The sequence below is a fragment of the Argiope bruennichi genome, chromosome X1 (genome assembly GCF_947563725.1).
Source record: "Argiope bruennichi chromosome X1, qqArgBrue1.1, whole genome shotgun sequence".
Classification (NCBI taxonomy): Eukaryota; Metazoa; Arthropoda; class Arachnida; order Araneae; family Araneidae; genus Argiope; species Argiope bruennichi.
In genome coordinates this window covers 35,821,248-35,841,852 of record NC_079162.1, presented here as the reverse complement: position 1 = coordinate 35,841,852, position 20,605 = coordinate 35,821,248, and the positions used below count along the sequence as shown (strand labels likewise).

Here is a 20,605-nt window from a genome sequence, read left to right as displayed (position 1 = left end):
ATCAATCAAACCAATGTTTTTCTCAAAATTTTCTTATAAAATGTTTTCATTTTATGTTTCAACTACTAATGTTACCATGGAGTACAAAAAATCAGACTAGTTGAAATCTTCTCAGTTTAGAAATAATATTTGAATTTAAAGACCTTAATTGAAATAGAAGATTTTGATCATAAGATAACTTTTAAATTTGGAGAGAAATTGACATGGTTTCATTTTCTCTGTTTTGGTAAGAAAATCTGTTTAAAATTGTGTTACAGGTGTTGATGTCTTTTGTTATTGAACGAAAGCCTAGTCTTGCCGGTGTGCTTTATCCTGCAATGAGTGTTTAGTGCATTATTGTAGAAGCTGATGGCTTCTGCCATATTTTTGCCTCGCATATCTTTGAGATAGATGATCACATTAGACAAACAAGCATATTATATCAGAAAATTTATCTTTCTTAATTTCTTTCAGTCTGATTTGTGGACAAAATTTGCCAATACCTTTATACATTATTTTAAAAAAAGAATTCCTTCGCTATTTTCCAAGTGTTAAATGTAAATTATTACTGATTGGGTTGAATTTTCACAAATCTATACAAATAATTTTTTAGCAAATGCGTGCGAAAGATGAAGCAAGCTGTTATTAATTTTGAACTTGTAAACTTGACATAAATATTATATTGTTTGTGTGATATTCTGTGTATTCAAGCCAAACGATTGTAATGAATTGATAAAACTAATAAATTTTTATTTTACAGTCTTGTATGCTGTGGACATGGAAATTTTTCCAGTTTAATACTCCCCCAACATCAGAAACAGTTACAAATTAGGAGATTTATAAAAATGTCTATTGTTTGTGAAATTAATTTGAAGCATAAATCATTAGATCTATTAGTGTTTGAGTCAATTAACCAATATTTGCCGCCTCAGAATTATATCTGCTTGTTTCCTGAATCATAATTTATTAACTGGTAATTAAATGATAAATGGAAATGCATTAAAACAACTTTATAGTTGTTACTTCTGTCTTGTATTTGAATCTTTTTTGGAGGGTTATTCTTAAAATGGAATAATATTGACCTATTAGTTATTGTTCTTGTGGCCTTTTAAAAGCTTTGCCAAATTTGGCAAGAAAGCACAAACTACCTACCTTTAATTGACAATTGTTTTTATGAAATTTAGTATCGCTATGGCTTTAATAAAAATTACAACCGTCTAGTTATCAGCATCTTTTCATTTTTTCTTAGTGAAATGAATATCTAATAAATATTAATTCAAAGCATTAGTATTTTAAAGATTTTTTTACCAATTAAAGCATAAACTTATTTAGAGAATAAAAAAAGTTGCTTGCATTCATTATTTTATGAATTATATAGCAGCTTCGTAGGTTGAAACTTGATTTTCTGATTAGTGGGTTGGTTGATTTGAGTTGGCCCTTAGTTCCATCTAATAACTGGGCATTTAGAAAAATGTTCTCTTTCGTATTTCTTTTGTAAAGAACTAATGGCAATTTAGGTATTATTCGTGTCATTTTACTCTATTTCATCATAACATGGGGTGCACCTAACAACTAATGCCATAACTTTAAAATAGGATGCCAATCATTCAAAAAACTGGAATCAAAATGGCTATATTTTCAAATTTATTTAAAATGTTAAAGTTGACCTTTGCTCTGAAGTGTGTTTAACTTTGATATTTTTCATTTTTTTTTGTATATTATTTACTAACATACATTTATTTTACAGTCTTGTATGCAGGAATGCATTCGTGCTGTAAGATTATCAAATCCTAGTGTTCCAGCTGTTGTGGAGACATTGGAGCAAGATGAAACAATAAGGTAGCTATAATAATAATATTAGTATTACTTTATTAATTTATAAACTTGTGTAAATCAATTTCGTGGCCTAGTTGTAAGGGGGGAAAAGAAAAAAAAAAAAAAAAAACCCAGAAACTTTGAAATTATTTATCACATGAAAATTGAAGAATATTTTAAAACTCAATTCTTTTAAGTCAATTACTACTGTTTAGTTTTCATGTTCCTTAGAAATATGATGATAAAAAAAAATCCATTTGATGAATATACAATTGTGCTATTTTTGAGGAGGATAAAATAAATTAGAATTTTAATGTACTTATTTTTCTACTCTTTTCTCATTCTTCAACTATTGAAAGCAAAATTTTTCAAGGATAAGCAGTGAACTAGCGCTCAGGAGGAAACTGTAGAAATCTTTATTATAAGGATGCTTTTTACTGTCTAGATGTTTACTCCTTCAACAAAGAGTTTTTTGATTGCATTGAAATGACTGGTAGATAAGGGACGGTTTTATGTGTATAATTTGTTTTCTTTTAAAATCCTACAGCACATTCATATGTAGATTTATCATTTTCCTTTACTTTCCTTTGCTGTTTTTTTTTAAAAAAAAATAATCATTGCGTTATTTGAATTTGGCTCTTAATATGCAATATTCTTCTGTGATTAATGTGCATTTAAACTCAATGATACTCATTAATACTTATTTGATTAATAATATTATTAATCAAATGATTTATGATTAAGATGATTAATTATGATTTAAGAAATTAGTACTAAACCAATTGAATTCAAAAGTACTGCATTTTTCATTGTTATTTTGAAAATCAGATCTTGGTTATATTTCAATCAATTTGCATCTCATTTGGCGATTTCTGGTGCATCAGCAATTAAAGTTAAGTACGGTTCATTAATTTGCATCTTTTGATATAAAGGTAATACTGTGCATTTGTTGTTTGAGTATAATTCGTTGACAAGAATTCGGTTATATTGAAAATCTGACGCTGGAGAGTTGTTGCCATAATGGGAACAATTCTCTTGAAAACGCTGTTTGCTGAATTTACAATTGAAGATGGATTTCTTCTAAATTATTACTTCTGGACTTCAAAAAGTTTTTATGGTTATACATCTATATTCATAAGCATTCAAGCATCTCTTCTCATTATAATAGTTCAATTTCATCTCGAGTTAAGTTTATTTAAAGCCTACTTTTTTATTTGGAGTATTATTAAAGAACTGAATGAGTTAACTTTTCCCTTCAATTCTTTCAATGAACTTTTTTTGGAACAATACAGTCAGCAAACATTTTCATTGACAAGACCAGCCTTTTAAATTCTTTTAATGTACTTTAATTTAGATACACAGCAAAAATATTCAAGTATTCACTGGCATTTTTTTTGTTGTTGATTCGTTATCTATATTGTATTGTGTAAGTTTATTTTCCACTTAATAAAACCTTACTTTTAAATAAAGTAAAATTATCTTCTAACAATGCATGTGTTCTATATGCTTCTGTTAGAAATATTATTATATGTATTTGGATCTTTCCTTTAGATGGGCCAATTCCTTGCAGAGAGCTCGAGTCACTCGTTGGGGAGGCATGATATCTACTCCAGATTCAGTACTCCAAACAATGGTTAGAAGAGCTCTAAGTGAAAGTGGTTGCCCTCCACATGTAACAGCTGAACTAATGGAAAATGCCCATGAAAGGCGGTGGCCTACAGGGTTGAGCACATTAGAGACTCGACAGTCAAATAGAAGATACTATGAAAATTATGTTTGTAAAAGAATTCCTGGCAAGCAAGCTGTTGTTGTTATGGCAATTGATAATCCTCACATGAATGATGATATGGTGCTAGAACCAGGATTAGTGATGATTTTTGCACATGGTATAGAATGATGTAAGGCAATGATTGCTGCAACGTATCATTTATGTGCATATATTTTTCATTCAAAATGAGTTCATCTTCAGCAAGTGTAATTGAATTCTGAATATCATTTTGCTGTGAATATAATATCAAAACTTTCAAAATGAGTGTTATTCAGAAATTGCAGAATATGAAGAATCTATGAGAAATGTGTTTTCAGATCTGATTTTTATTGATTTATCAAATGTTTTTAGGGATTGTGTTAATTTAATGTGGGGGTGCCATCACGCTGAAATATAATAATAATGCTATTTAAATACTGGTTTAGGTATCAGTCTGGCTTAAATATTTGCAATTAAATATTTTAAATATCTAGTTATTTACTTATCCATTGAATTCTTTTAATATTAATTGTTTATTTACAGTAATGACGTCTTTAAAAACACCTGTAAAAAGTACTTTTTTTGTCTGCATTATATATGTATATTTTCATGACATATTAAGTCATTAGCACTTTCTAAACATTTGAAAAAAAAAATTGGTTTTGGAGTGGTTCTCATGTATTTTTTCATGTATTTTTAATTTTAATATATTGATTACCAAGAAAGAATATAAAAATATCCATGTTTATATTTTTTGAATAAAATTTTTTAAATTGCTTATACCAATGTAAGATTCTTTTTTTATTAGATGCTTTGGTTTTGGGGCACATTCTAAGATTCATTTTTAGTTCCATCTAGTTTAAATTGACATCTTTTTTATGAATGCTGCAACTCTTCAATGCAGTTCTCATCAATTTAATATTTCTGTGATAAATTGCTCGATATTTTGAGAGTAATTAATATTTTTCATGCAGTCTTTTGAAAAGAATTATATTTGGAAATGAAGAATTCCAGCCACATAAGAATTTATGTTGAAGCACAACTTTTGTAATGACATTCTTGTTATTATTTGAGTCTGACAGTCATCTTGGAAAAAGACTGATATGGTATGCAAATTATTTCCTTTTGAATTCTGAATTTCTTGTTATTGGCAGCATTATTGTAAACATTATTTTTCAATGAAAAATTAGAGTCAGTTTCAATTTAATTAAATTATCCATTGTTCATTTTAATGAGTATATACAACTCATAACTTTTCTTTATAGTGTTATGTTATAAAATTTTAACCAGTTTAATTTTTCAGTTGAATCATTTTTTTAAAGATGCGTATTCTCAGCAATGCAATAAATTTCTTTTTATATACATTTAGAAAATTTTCATTTCCATTAAAATGTGATACAAAATGAAATATTTTAATCTCTCCCAACTCAGCCCACTCTCATTTACTGAAATTTATGAAAGTGTAGTGACAGAATAGTTGCAATGTCTGTATGCTTTACACCATTGGGCTTTATAATATCAGGTCCTTTCGGAGTTAAAATTTGTTTGAATTGATTTGACTAATGTAATTGGAATGACTTTAATTTTTTTTTTGCACATATTAAAGAAAACATGCATGTGCAGAGTTACAAATAAATATGACCTCTTTTGTGTTTAATCCGAATTACTGTATGTCTTTTATTGCTGTTTTATCAAATGACTAGAGTTCTAAACAGAGCCCTTTTAGTCAGTAACAAACCTAAGAAAACTACATTTATATTTCAGTTTTCCTTTTGTTTCATTGTATGGTGGCAACTTATGTATTGAGGTATATTGTATGTATATTCAGAAAGTTAATGTAATGACCATTTGTTTGGATTCATATACAAACTTAATGTTTTGAGAACATTGGTGTGTTACCTTTGATGATAGTTGTAATTATCTTTCTTTGATAATGTGTTTTTGAAAAAGGGAATAATGACTAACATGTACATGTCATCTGAATACTATTCAAAATTATGAGGAGTGTGCTGTAGCTATCTTTTATTTTTAAATCATCCCATTCCAATCACTGCTAAAAGATATATATATGAATTATATAGGTTATTTTCTCTTCCACATACATTGTTAATTATGAAATATATTATTGATAGTAGTGAATTTTTCTGAACTAATTTTAATGGAGATTGTTTAATTTCAAATTGGAATTGAATTTAGACAGTCTGGTTTGTTCTAGTAAATTTTCTCTTGTGTTCAGTAATCATCAAATATTTTATGAGTAACAAGAATAATAGTTAACAGTTCTTTTGGTTTAAATACATTTTAAAAAAAATCCAGGATTTGTTTTGTCATTTCATTTTTGTACATTATGAATTTTGTTACGAGTTCTCTGTATGGGTGAGGATTTTATATATGTAAGCCTTTTCCATTTTTATTGAATACTGAGGTTTTGTATTAATGGTCTCTCTTATTGGAGGATTTGTTATAAAAGTATTTCTTGAACTTATCAAATGTAATGAGATCACTTTTTAAATCATTGTGTATTTTTTTGGGTAAACTTAATAAGTCTGAACAAAATTTGCCCAACATTTTTCATACGCGACACATTTCTGCAAAAACGTAGATTTCAGCGTTTTCGGAATCGAATTTTATCATTCTTGAGATCGGATAATTTTCTTTTATGTAATAATTTTATGATATTTTTAATATCTCAAACTCTTTTTGTATAAATTTATTCGTTTGATTGTTCAATTAATCATATTAACTTTACATCTCTGTGATTATGTTTGGCACAATTCATTATTTATGAAGTTCACTTTATTTTTTGTTCTAAGCATCTATCTTATCTAATTTTTCAAGAACTGTGTTAACCAATCTTTTGGGAAAGAATTATTTTTGAAGTTTTCTTTGTGTCATGTTTTTGTCCTTTGTTATGTAGCCTTTTTTGAGCCTGAGAAACATTCAGATCGTTGTTTTCTCACACATAAAAAAAGTGTTATAGCATGTTTCAAATTCGTTCTCAGTATTAGATCACAACTGTTACTTTATATTTGTAGTGCATTTGATGAAGTCCATGCAAATAAATATAACACTTATATTTGTGAATTGTAATATTTCCTGTTGAAAAAAAAATGATTTATAATCAGACGATACTTATGGTTAATCAATTTAAAAAAAAGGAAATATCCTTTGAAATTGAATTGTGTGCTGTTGCAAATGTTATTTAAGTTGGACTGTAATAACGATATAATACTTGTGCAGTAGGTACATTTTTTTTTGTATGAAGGGAATGAATCAGCACTCTGTAAAATATCTCTATCAGTAATTTTTCAATGAAATATTTATAGTGAAAATCTATGAAATTTATACTTATAAGGGTTAGGATACTCTTATTTGAATATATGCAAATTTTTTTTTCACTTTTCTAACACTCTCATTTGGTATTGTTAATTGTATTTGTGATTTTAAGATTTTTCAGAACCCATTTTGAATAATGGTTGCAGAAGATTTTTTTTTTTTTTTTTTTTTTTTTTTTTTCTGTTTCAGGGTTCCCACAGTCCTTAAGAATTCTTGAAAACACGAATAATTTGTAACATTAAAAAAAAAAAAAAAAACGTGGGTAGAAGTAGCGTGTATGTTGTCAATAATTAATTTGCACTAGGCGAAATATCACCCACATAGAATATAGAATTTCTTTTTATCTAGTGAATATTATTTATTCAAAGAATCGCCAACAAAGGGAGTAAACTTTCTAAAATTTTCAGACAGTGAAAAACGTTTCAAAATTTTTGTTGAATCAGATGTCTAGAGAATGCTGCCGCTGCTTCTAATCGTACAGTCGAAATGTGAAGCAACTTGTTTTGTGTTGGAAAACATGAAAAAGAACAAGTAAATTTGATAGTTTTTTTGTCATTAACCAAAATTATCTGACCGCATAACTTTCTACTTTAGAAACAATCTATTTTTGCCATTTTTGGCCCATATGAGCAAAGTTTATCTAGATTTTTTAAGGATAGAATGCAAAAAATGCGTACTAATCATAAAAGTATTTTGGAAAAGTGCCGGAGAGATTTGAAATATAAATGTTTGCACTTTGTATATGCTTTCATTTGTCTAGTTTTGGATGAATCCCTTACTAACTATGTGCTTGGAAGGAGTATGAATTCATTAGATTAGAGGAGAATGCCAAAACAGCCGAAAATATAAGATGAAAGCCAGTTTTTCGGGTTTTTTCTTAATTGCAAGCAACTGCAAGGGAAAAAAAAAATTTAGAGATGCATTTTAATAGAATTTAACAGTTGTTTGAAGCATGTAATTTCTAATAGAATTTGACAACTTTTTAAGTGTTTGTAGAATTTAGTTGATATTCAGGGGTTTAAATTTTCTGAGAATCGAACTGATAATTCTTTATAAAATATTTAGATGGATCGAAATTAACCAGAAATTGTGGGAGGTAATTAAGATTCAGATGATACTGTCCGGTATTCAGACATAGTCGAAAGGGGATTTTTTAAAAATGAAATTATTGAGGTGGAAAACTTTAAAAACGAAAGACATGTTGCAAAACGTGTGATATTTAGTGAATAAAAAAAATAATAAATTGCGGCGTAATAGAGTTCTTTCAAATCATGAAAGTACTTACAGCTAGTATTTTTTATATATTAATTAAATATGTTGAAAACATTAACAAGTAAAAATCGCAAACTTGAGGAGAAGAAAAGCAATGCATTACAGAAGAATTAAGTAATTCAAAATAAGAAAAAAAAGTTGAAAACTGAAGCAGTTTCTGTGTCGAAGTCTTTAAACAAACTAAGTAAAGAAAGAAAAGAATAGAAATTTTCAGTGTGTGTCAGAATGAAATACTTTTAGGGTTTGAGAATCTAAACAATTTAAAATGTCATTTTAAAGCATTGCAATTGCATGTTGTTTTCCAGTTCCTTTGTTTAGATATTAATATTGTGATGTTGAAACTCACTTAAAACTTGGAAGTTAATTATAAGAGCATAAAATGGACCTTAATGCTTTTCACTTAAGCATCTAGAAGCAATAGCAAAAAATGTCTCATTTGAACATTAATAGAGAAAATATTTTTAATAATTTATTTGGAGGGGGGAGGGTCTAAAATGTTTAAGTAAATATGTAAATTTTTAATCCTAGAATTTCCTTAAAAAGGTTTTTAAAACTTTTTGAAAAGTTCTTGAATTTTTTCCTCAATAAGAGTGGGAACCCTATATTAATGCTTTAAAAATTTCATTTCATTAATTCTAAATTCTGAAATTTTAATGATTATTTAAAATGAAATGAGACAAATTGATGTATATTTTTCAATAAAGATGAGTGAATATTTTATTCCCATTATATTTTTCTATGTGTAATAATTTTTTTTTTTTTAATATTTTGTGAATGAAAATTCTTCAACTCTTTGTAAGATGCTTGCTTTATAACACACAGATTTTGTAAAGTATTATTTTTCTGTGATTATTTTAGAGCTATCTAATTTTATAATACTACATCGTATTTAATATTTCAACATCTCTTGAATCTGTTATTGACTAATTTCACAGACAAAAGAAATTTGGTACCTGGAGTTTTTTTTAACTGATTTTGAATATATTTGATGTACTGGTATCTAAAACAGTTCTATGTATCATTTTTACTTTTTGAGATTCGGTATAGCTAGATTATAAAATATTTAAAACTGTAAGAAATAAGTTATTCCTTGAACAGGTGAATCATATTAAAAGGATATAAGATGGTAAGATGGGACGTTTTGTTCTAACACACGGAATTGTAGGATGTATGAAATACACCTTGACTTGGACGATCGATAATATTAAATTTCACGAATTTGAAAGCATATTTTGTGTGGAATGAAAAATGATTAAATTTCTCCCTTGTCAACAAGTGGGGGAAGGACTACACAAAATAGGCTTGCTTTTAATGCCTATGGTATTTTTGAACCAAGCAATAACACTGAATAAGAAAAGAATGGTCTTTGTGGGGTGAGCATGGTTGCAGGAGAAAGAAATGTTATTCGTGAAGCATTAGGCGAATGAGGCAGAATTAATTTGCTCTTTCTACATTTAAGGTTAAAGCTAATGATATAGTTCATGGGCAACTCTTGATTACATATGTTTGGTAAAAATGTTTGGAACAAGAGCAGATACAGTTAAAGCTGCAATTTTTAATTGCCGGCAATTCAGATAGTTCATAAATGATAATCATTTTGTAAATTGTGTGACGGTATGAGTATAAAGATTCTCCCGTGTAGACGGTTTTCCAGAAAATCTTGTAGATGAAGGCAATGATTTCACTAAAACACGAAGACAATGGGAGATCGATATCAGAGAAGATTGTTGTCAGAACCTGAAAATAAACTATATAAACAAAGGTAATAGAGAATGGTCAAATAAAACAGGCTTTCATAGTGAACAGAATAATTTTTGTATTTGCGTTCATTTAATTAATTTCATTTCTGATTCTTAATTCAGCTGCAGTAAAGTTAAGAAGTGTTGCTACATCTTTTCAATTAATTTTTAAAAACAAATTTACTAAAAAAGATTTTTTTAAAACTTAACGCCTATCCACTAGGCTTAATTTCAGTTTTTGTTGGCAATAACGTTACAGTCATCTTACAAATAAGAGGCAATGGGCAGAAGCTAATGTTATATTTATTTTCTGTTCCTGAAATAGGTATAAAATCAGTTAAAAAAACTTCTAGGTCCAAATAAGTGTTGGCCTGTGTTTATTTACTTGAAATTTCAAATAAAACGGAATCGCCTTTTTTAAAGTTGCAATATGACCCTTCCATATTTTATTTATTTTATTAAAAAATAAGTCATCCTTGTATTATATCAGAAATAAAAAAAATCATTCCATAATTCATAAACGCCTAGTAAGCATGCAATGATATTGCTTGCTCAGACATTGGTCCTCAAACTATGATTTATGTAACTGTTGTGGCTGCATGATGAAATGTGTTCTTAGAGCTAGTATTAAATGGCTGGTTGAGATCAAATCTATGTTGAGTAAAAAAAAGCAAATTTACTTTTTTAGGAAGCAAGTGGAAGGGTAATTTTCACCCATTTTTCTTTTTTACATGCAATTTTACACATTCCTAAATGCCCTTTTATTTGTTTTGTCATAGCTAAATCTTTTCTAATTTTTTAAAAAATAAATGGATTTTTTATGTGGAAAACTTTCCTAACAAAATGCCTTTTTATTGATAATTGTTCGTAAAATAGTTCTTCACCTAAAGGGCAGTGCACATAGTGTAATTCAAAATTGAAAATTTTGTACTTAACATATTTATGATCTGATCCAGCTATATGCAAATTTAAATAACTTATAACAATAGTTAGCGTTAGTGAAATACCTTTTAACTGATAATCATTGGCATTTTCTTTTGCTGTGTGTGCCTTTTAGATTAAAGGAAAAAAAAAAAATCATTGCAGATATTGGACATATGCAGAGGTATCCTGACTTCTTGTCGAAAAAGAAACTGCTTAAAAGATTACACTAATTTTGTGTTAGGATATCCTTTTTTATTGGCTGTCTGGTGACATATTTATCCTTCACAGTTAAATCCATGCTTTTTTAGTATTAAAAAGTGTTATGATGCTTTTTTGCTATTTAACAGCTCATTAACACTTTGAAGAGTGGAAAAATTATGCAATTACAACTTATTTAACACAATCCTATAAATATATTAGGTAAGGAATTTCTTCATTTTTAGTTGAGAGATGAAATATCGTGCTTAATGTTAGTTGCTTTAAAATAATATATGAGTGATTGCTGAGCATCTGCCTTTTAGATAATCGTCTTTCTTCACATTTCTTTAAATCTTTTTATGGCAGACATCAGCACTTATTTGCTTAGATGTGGATATATGTCAAAAGATTGTCTTAACGTTTTACCATCATACAGATCTGTGGCTTTCTTACTTTTCAATCTTGTCCTTTTTTACTTTGTGGGAAAAAAAAAAAAAAGCACAAAAATGTTGTTTTCTGCTGTCGTCATTTTCCAGAAAATTGGAAACCCCGCTTGATTATCCAACAAATCTTGGATCTCTGCATCCTGTATACAACAGCGTTTCTACTTTATAAGCAAATGTATTAGCATTATTTGTTACGGCTTCGTCTAAAAACCTTCATAAGCCGCTGATAATTTGAATTTTGAGTTTATTATTTCTGATTCTTGAAATTTTTAAGGCCATATACGTTGTGTTCTTCCTATAACCAATAAAGTGTTGAAGGGTCAGTTTATAGTTTTTCATTCTGTTAATAGAATTTCTACACTGTGTACAGATTTTTCTTTTCTCATTTTGAATCTTAACATCAAGTTTTATGCTAAAATCTATTCCCATATTGTCTGTCAAGCCAAAGTGTGCAATTGCGAAATGGGTAAAACTTCTGCACTAATCCATTATGCATATTTATTGAAATGTTGCTATTTCTGTTTTATTTTCTGCGTTGGAATTTTTTTTTTTTTTTTTTTTCATTTTGAGTATTTGAGTACGCTGTAATCGAATAAAAGTTTCTGAGACATGGTTTAATAAGTAACTTACAAGCGAAAAAGTTATGTAAATCAAGTCTGAGTGCTTTAATATCCACATCTACATGTATATTTTGTGTTAATGTTATACAAGTTGGCTTTAAGAGAAAATCAGCATGAAGTGGAACTTAGAACAAAAGCTAATCTTTCTATGTCTGTTTATTATTTTAATTGTTTTTTATAGTAAGGAAAGTTTCTATCCCAGAGGATACAACTATTGATATATTTATTTTCAGTAGATTTGCAATATACGCAGGTTAGTTGATAATCGTGCAGTAAAAACCAAATTTAATTATATGTATTTGTTAATTGCTTTAACTGTTTTCAAATATTTATATTCATTCATTTGTTTGAATTTTGTTATCAAGTATCATTCAATTAATATGCCTGGTATTTTGTATTCAATATTAATTATTTGGATTATACACGGATTATTATTATTATTATTATTAAAATATTGAATTATGTACGATTTTAAGATTTGCTTCAAATGAAAAAAGAATTCGATGCTTTTTTTTAACTTGAATTTTCCCAGCAATGTGCTTGTGTGATGTTTTTTATTTAATAAAATCATGTGAAAAATTGGCACGTGAGTTCGTATTCATTGTGACATTTAGTTTCAAGCATTTGTTTTCAGCCTTTACTACGATTTTTTTTTACATAAGATAATCATTGAATAAGCACGATGTTTCCTTCGAGTTGTGTAATAATATTTGTAAGAGTGTTTAGGCTGGTAAAGCAAATTAGAGACATTAAGTAGAATTTCTGTTATCAGTATTTTTGTTATATTGTATAAATATGGATTAAATGTCAGTAGCGTGAAAGAATATTTTTAGATTATGATTTGAAATGTGAAAAATCGAAAGGCTCTGTGGATTCGAATGTAGAGTTCACATCAAAACCGGGAACTTTTTTCTTCGAATTAATTATAAATCTGCTCTTGCAGTTAACTAAAGATGTTCTTTGTTTTGCATTGTTTGAAGTTGTTAATCTTATATGTTTATTAAGTTACTGAATTTTTTAAAAGTGAATACTTATTCGACTTTGCGTGTTGTAGATGCATCGGAAATTCCCCTTTCTTAAATGACAACCATATACTATGGTTGGTAGATCACTTTCTACTTCAGAAATGCAAGTTTAATGAATTTATTCAGATTTCTTTATCTCTATGGATGAGTTCGTTGTAAATTATATGTGTTTACATTTATTTGCCTCTGATATCCTATTTGTAGTTTGAAGAAATCCTTGTTATTTAATTTATTTCATTTTTTTCTTATAACATTCCAGTTATTTTTATACATTTTGACATGCAGGTTTAAATTGCCATTTGTGTGAAAAATATCGCAGTTTTGTGTTAGTTGCTTTGTAGCATTTTATATTAGACTACTAAAATATTTTTGAAATTGCTTCTACTTCATTGATTTGATTGCCAAATTCTTAAGAAGTCAAAATGCTCCTTTACTTTCTTTAAAACAATATATTTTATTCAAATAAATTGTTGTAATTTTAGACGGTATATCAGAGCTTATATTGAGTGCAATATAAAAATCAATATTAGTTTTAAAATTGCAATAATATTCTATCATTTACTTATAAATGCATTTTAGCTGATTTAAATATATTTTTAAAAGTCTTGAATCTGATATAAAATTTTGTATTTCTATATTTCTATTTGATTTTCAACTAAGAAAACATGTCACATTGCTTGACCTTTGCAGATTAATCTGTCTAATGACTAACATATAAGTGCATGCTTAATTCTTTCCTCAATTTTAAAACGTCTAACTGGAAACTACTGTCTTTAGGATAAAAATTCAATAGAACGAGTTTAACCTTATCTGTCTAGTTCAATCTAGCCAGATTTTTTTTATTTAAAAAAATGTGCTAGATTTGGTGCAGAAAAATCTTATAGGGAAAAAAAAAAAAAAAAAAAGAATCAATTTTTTTCCCCTCCGGGGTTCAGATATTGACATTTTAAAAAGATTTTTGCTTTTTCTCTTTTTGCAACTCTTATATATTTTATTTTGTTTCCCAGTGAAATCTGTCTATACTGGACTGAGTAAAGGTTTGGCCTGATTGACGGAGCAATACATAGTTTAAACCATAGAAGTCAGGAACATGAAATCTTGCAGGAAGTTTCTTCTTGGGTATTAAAAGCCCACTAAGAACGGATTTTTCAAGTTTTTAATTAAAGTTTGATTAAAAAACATCTGAGTTTTTACATATTTATACCATAACATCATAGCATATTATCACACAACAGTTATTTTTACATCGGGTTAAAGATTAAAAAAAGTAGCTTTTCAATGATATCGATTTTGTTTGTTTTTCTTTAGTTAGTAATGTTTGGAAAATTACACCATTTGTAACAATGACTTTTATTGCAATGAAATTAAAAACGGTATTGCTTCATTGAATCGTTGTCACGTGATTTTGCCACTGTAAACGTCGTGATAAAAAAAGGTTTTCATTACTTTGATTTAAACTTAAAAACTTTAAATTTCATTGAATAAGATTCTTCACTTAATGAGTTTTGTTAAATTTAAGACAATAACGTCTCGCGTTGGATTCAAAAAATTCTTTGTAAATGTTTCAACTGGCATTTTTTATTTTCATTTTGCTTCTAACTACAGAGAAGGTGTCTTTTAAACTTGTAAATGTGTAATGTTCGAAAAAACCTTATAGTAAACTTCAGTAGTCATAAGATATTTTTTAATAGTCTGACCATTTCTAAACGCCGCTATTTTTTTCTGTTAAAAGTTTAAGTCAAATAGAAAATGCCTTTGTTCTATCGTCAATTTCGTGTTAGTTTTGCCAATCTTATGATGGTAGGCATCCTGAAGTGCTTTAGCTCTTGGGTTTGTAAAGATGCTAAGAAAATGTTCTAGACTACTAAATATAATGAGTTAGCGCACGAAAGATTCAAATTTTCCATCCCAGCCATATTGAATCTTGTTTATTGCTGCATATATAAAAATCTAATTCAAAATTTTTGGTTATGCTTTGATTCAACATTAATCTCGACATTTTCAAAAATCATGTATCCAGCCAAATTAACTATCAATTTTCTAATCTTAGGAAATGCTGAAAAATGTCACAAATTTTTATTGTTAATTATATAAAAGTTGATTTAACTTTTTAGTAATGATAGTTTTTTTTTTCATTTTTATATTAGAAAGGTATATTTGTTCACTTGAATATTTTGAAATATTCTTCTATTAAGTACAGACTTTCGTATTATTTCAGATATTTATGTCGGAATCATCAATTTTTATGTTGAGATTGACTATGGAATCATCCTAAATTTGAGAGTCAGTGAATGTCAGTGAATCAAGAAGCAATATATACAAACAAAATCAATTTGTAGGTTGATTTCGCTTGTATATACTGCTTATTGATAAATAATCAATTTATTGGTTGATTTTGTTTTTATATACTGCTTCTTAATATACTGACATGTGAACCTCAAATCTAGGATGATTCCATTAAATATCTAACTTTATCCCTTAAAAAGGTTTATTGGGTTTTGCGTATTTTAATGCTTACTGCCTAAGTACTATACTATAATGGAGCTAGTTGTATGAAAGTTTCTCTCCAAGCGCAATATGAATGCCAATCATTTTGTATCGAATAGAAAAACATTTGCTTTTTGTTTGGAGTTGATGTTTCATATTAAGTGCTTTTTCTCAAATTTCTCATATTTACCCTTAAAAACTGTTAAGACTGGATATCAGATTTTTTTCTTTCTTTTTAGAATCATTGCAGTTAGGCGTAAGCTATTCATTTTAGTAGTTTATTATCTAAATTTTTGTGTCTCAGATTCCATTATCATCATTTCGAGTTGGTGACATTTTATTCTGTGATGGTTGATGTACCCGTCGTTTCTCGGGATTAAAATCTTTTTATGTGTAATATTTTTAAAGTAAAAAATACTTTTGTATAGGATATTATAATATGCAAAATCCTTCTATCGTCTGCTTTTAAGGAGAATTAGAATATCAGTTAAACCAGTCAATTTTTAAAAACCAGTGCTAACTAATTTTCTCCATCAGTTATTAATATTTGTTATATTAGTATTGCACATTTTGTTAACAAGTTCTGTAGTATATAAAAGGCTGTCTTCGTTTGAACGATTGATTTTAACTTAGTTTTAAGCATGATTAAATCACTACTTTAAGACCAATAAAAGTATTATCGAAAGACTTATTAAAATAAAAGAGGAATTTTTAAAAATACTGGAGCAGTAGTTAGTTCATGGTGTAAAAAAGAACGATTTTTGTTAATTTTTAAAAATCAATTGGTTTAATTAATTTTGAAAAGTTGACAGTATTCTTTCTCATGTCTTATAAGTGTGAAAATTTGGTTGAATTGGGCCCAATTGTTTAGAAGGAGGTTTAAAACATACATATATGCATATACATCCCCGAGAACTTTTATTCATATTAAGATTAGTCTATGTTAAGCAGGCTGAATTTTGCAGTTTTATTGTTAATTGTAGTTTGCAGATAGTAAAAATTTTTTATTTTGAGTCATGTTATTTTTTATTTGTCAAAATGAACAAATCTGTATTCAGATGGGATTTTTCTAACAGTTGCTAGAGGCGCTCGCCTAATGAATGGAGACTCTTGCGATTCTCAAAATCTATTCTATATATTTTACAGTGTTAAGGCAATGGTGAATTTACGGCATTGGTTAGAGACAAGGGGTCTCAAAACAGTGACGCGATCGTGGCTTCTTCTTATTAAACTTCGCAACTGTATTGTAACAGATAACGAAGTGCCAAGTGTATACTGCATTTTCATTTTGGTCTGAAAATATAAGTTTGTATTTGTACCTAAATGCATGTTTTTTTAAGATGTTAATATTTGTGCTGAAAATCTTTCGAATTAAAAGAAACACTTTGTAGGATTAGGATGCATTTATATCTATAACTCATCGACAGGTTTTTTTTTGTATTGATTTGGTTTTATCGAACTGAACGTTGAATAGTAACATTTTGAATTTATAATTAAATATTATATCCTAATAATAGTTACCTAAGTGTGAACTATGTTAATCATTAAAATGAAAAAACAAAAACAAAAATTAAATGGACGAAATGAGCGAACAAAAATTTTTAACATTAGATACTGAAGTATTAGTAAAAAACATTTAAATAGTGGATTAATTGATACCCCTCTTGATAACTCGGATAACCATTTGAATTTGCACCATATTTTATAATAGAAAGAAATTGAAATATGTTGATGGAATTTCCATTTGATAACTTGCTTCTTCGCAACTGCTGGTTTTTACAACCTTTTAAGTTTGATTGGTTTTCTGTTTGTAAAGGTTATATATTGTAATCGATTTATCGCTTATTTCCAGATCTTTTAAAAGCTTTGAACTTCTTTGCAGTTACTTAATTCCGAAGAAAATTCAGTATTTTAATATTTTGAGGATTTATGCATCAACTATTAGTTTAAGTATCAAGTATTAATTTTACCAAGCTTTGATTCCATATGAAAGCAGCTATCTGATTTAAAATTTATGAGAAATTGGTTTCAAGATTCATAATAATCATAATAATGCAAGGTGGCCAATCGGTCGGGAAAACCGGAAATCGTCAAGGAATTCTGGGAGATCGGGAAAAATCAGGCCTGAGAAATTTATTGTAAAACTGGAAATTTTTTTTTATAAATCGGTAATTTTTTATCGAACATGACAATTCGCTGGTATTTTTTCATAAGTATAATGAAACATCGTTGGCAACTAATGAAAATCAAACTTTTACTGATAATCTAAAACAGACTCTGGAAGAGAAAGATTAACCGCCATATCTAATTTTTTGCATATATGTATTAATATATAATATTTTCGTTGAAAGTTTTTTTTTTTCCAGAACAAGTTATCGGCAGGAATAGCGAAAATGGTTTGGCTTACTATGGAAAAAGACAGCCTAACTAAAGCCCAGATCCTGATACTGTTACGATTTTAAGCTTCAATGGGTCTCTTTTATTTAAAGAGATATATATAACACTATCTATCCCCCTCCATATGAATTTAGAATATTAATATGCAAAATTCATTTCAAGTATATATATTTATAAGGTTTTAAAATATTGAACCATTATTACAATCCCAAGACAATTTATTTTAAGTAAATAAATATTTTACAACAATTATTTTTTCCTTCTCGGAGATTTTTTTTTAATTATGAAGTATCGGATGTTGTTGTTATTCTTTCTGTAAAGCAATTTTTGTTGTTTATTTTTAACCGTTATGAACACAGATTACTAAATTTTTTATATGAATAGATGCTATGGATGACATGATATGGACGTTATTGATAATATTTTCTTTTAGCATTTTTAAAATTTTTTTATTTTGTGTTCCTTTAAAATTTCTCATACATTCAACAAAATACTCTATAATTTGAAAATAATATCAAACACGAGAAATCAATTTGTTTCATACATTAAAGGTACACATGTCTCTTGTAATTTATTTTTTTTTTAAAAGAGAAGGACAACATTTTTTTCATACGGTTTGATGTATATTAAACTGTTTGCCACAAAAATTTATGAAATTCGTTCATACTATCTTTTTTGAAATTTATACCTCTAAAACATTTTTCTTTTTATGCAGTAAAGAAAAAAAAAATAAGGACCAATTTTCCACTTTTTTCTCTATTTTATGGGTTAAGTATTGAACCAATGTGCAAGCGAATTTTTTTAATTATAGTTGGTGAGCTAAAAGTCAATGCAACTTTGATTTCATTGAAGAATTTTTCTTATTTTGATGCGGAGATTTCATTTTGTATTTGTAAATGAATTTTTTTTCCTTTTAATAAAATTATCGTTTAGTTCCGATTGGCGTGCTAGTAAAGAGTATGGATAGGAGAAACCGCACTGGAAGGAAATAAATCGTAATCATTCTTTAGCACTTCGTCAATGTGCATATATTTTCCGCTGCATTTTTCGTGAGTAAATTTGAAAAACAGATCTGAGATATGATTGGTTGGTAAAAGTCGGTGTAGATGGACATGTATCTTCTAGTGTTGATTAATATATTTGCAAAATAAAAGGAAGGGTTTTACATAATTAAAGCTTGTCTGGAATTCAGTAAGTCAAAATGTTGGTTTTTTGTTTCTGAGAGTTAAATTTTCTATTACGGCGATTTTGGTTAAAATAACTGAAAATTTTTTCAAATAAATTTAAGAACATATTGTGCAATAATTAAGGAGAATAAAATAAAGCGATATTATTCTGAAAATATTAGAAACATCTGAAAAATGTCGGGGAAATTTCTTTAAAAACACCTTGAAATGTCAGGGAAATGCAAACAGCAGAAATGCTGGCCCCCCGAATAAATTATTAAAAGGGAAGAATAAACGAAAAAAAGAAAAACCTTTTTTTTTCTTTCCTTCTTTTAGTGGTGCATTGATAAGAATTTGTAATGTTACTTCCCAGCGCTGTAAGCCTTTTGATACTGAAAACTGTTTTACAGATAGCTCTGGTGGTTGCTAAACGGATGCCGGTTTTATGACCCCCCCCCTCCCCCTGCTTGGTAACAAATTTGGCGACTTTGTCGACATAATAGAAGTTTCAGGAATTTTAATGATAGGTCTATTAAGACGCGAGTTATATTGATTATATTGATCTCTTTAGAACCTTCTTTGCCCTGTTACGGAAATTATTAAGAAGCCGGAAGACAGAATTGTAGTCAGTCAGTATACTAAGTTAATCGACGAGCGCATTCTGAATAGTCAGTCGTATAATCAAGTCTTTAGTTAGTCGAGGATTGATTTAAGAGTGAATTGGCAGTTAGATTAAGCTCAAGCGAGTAGACAATGCGTTTGAGAGATAGCAAGCGTTTGAGAGATGTGAATAGTCTTACAAAGTCTCTCTTCTGCGGAGTTCTCTCTCTAAGGGCTTTGTAATATTATGAATGTTTCCACTAATTGTAAGTGCTGTTCTTATATACGATTCGGCTGTGTTTTCTTGTCTGTGTGTTCGTGTTTTCATGTTGAATAAATATCGTTATTTGTTACTGAATTTGTTTGACTGTGTCAACATACTCCCATTACATCGGAACGGTTGATTGTCAGATTCAAATTTTGAATTTTCTGTAACAGTATACTAAATGAAGAAATTTTTGTTTTTAGTATTTTAAAAAGGAAAAATATGAGAGGAAAAAATAAAATATGAGTGGCGCAGAAGACAATATGTTAGGAAACTAAGCCACAAAATATATATAAAAAGGAACAAAATTCTTAAAAATTAAAATATATTACGAATGTGATTAAATTTCCAGTTTAGAGTTTTTATATTAGATTTTTATTTTATGATTTTTGCTTAGATCTCCAAGCTGGAAAAAAATTATTTTCCACATTTTAATATAATAATAATAATAATAAAAGCAATGGTAAAAAAAAAAATTTTTTTTCTATACATTCTCATTGAAGTTATTCTTTTGCTTTTACTTTCAAACAGTTTTATTTATGATTCAAATGACTTCCGTTAGCTCTTGATATATTTTGCAGGATGCTTT

At 28.1% G+C, this 20,605-nt stretch overlaps 1 protein-coding gene across 3 annotated transcripts in view; it reads left to right on the top strand.

The window, feature by feature from the left end:
* LOC129958464 (E3 ubiquitin-protein ligase NRDP1-like) overlaps positions 1 to 6,617 on the top strand; it is a 33,133-nt gene extending 26,516 nt beyond the window's left edge. For all 3 annotated transcript variants that reach the window (XM_056070959.1, XM_056070960.1, XM_056070958.1), the window contains 2 exons: positions 1,727 to 1,818; positions 3,346 to 6,617. In XM_056070959.1, the coding sequence (XP_055926934.1) occupies positions 1,727 to 1,818; positions 3,346 to 3,691 (438 nt within the window). In that variant the 3' untranslated portion in view covers positions 3,692 to 6,617. The remainder of the gene's footprint in view (positions 1 to 1,726; positions 1,819 to 3,345) is intronic.
* Positions 6,618 to 20,605: the final 13,988 nt, after the last annotated feature.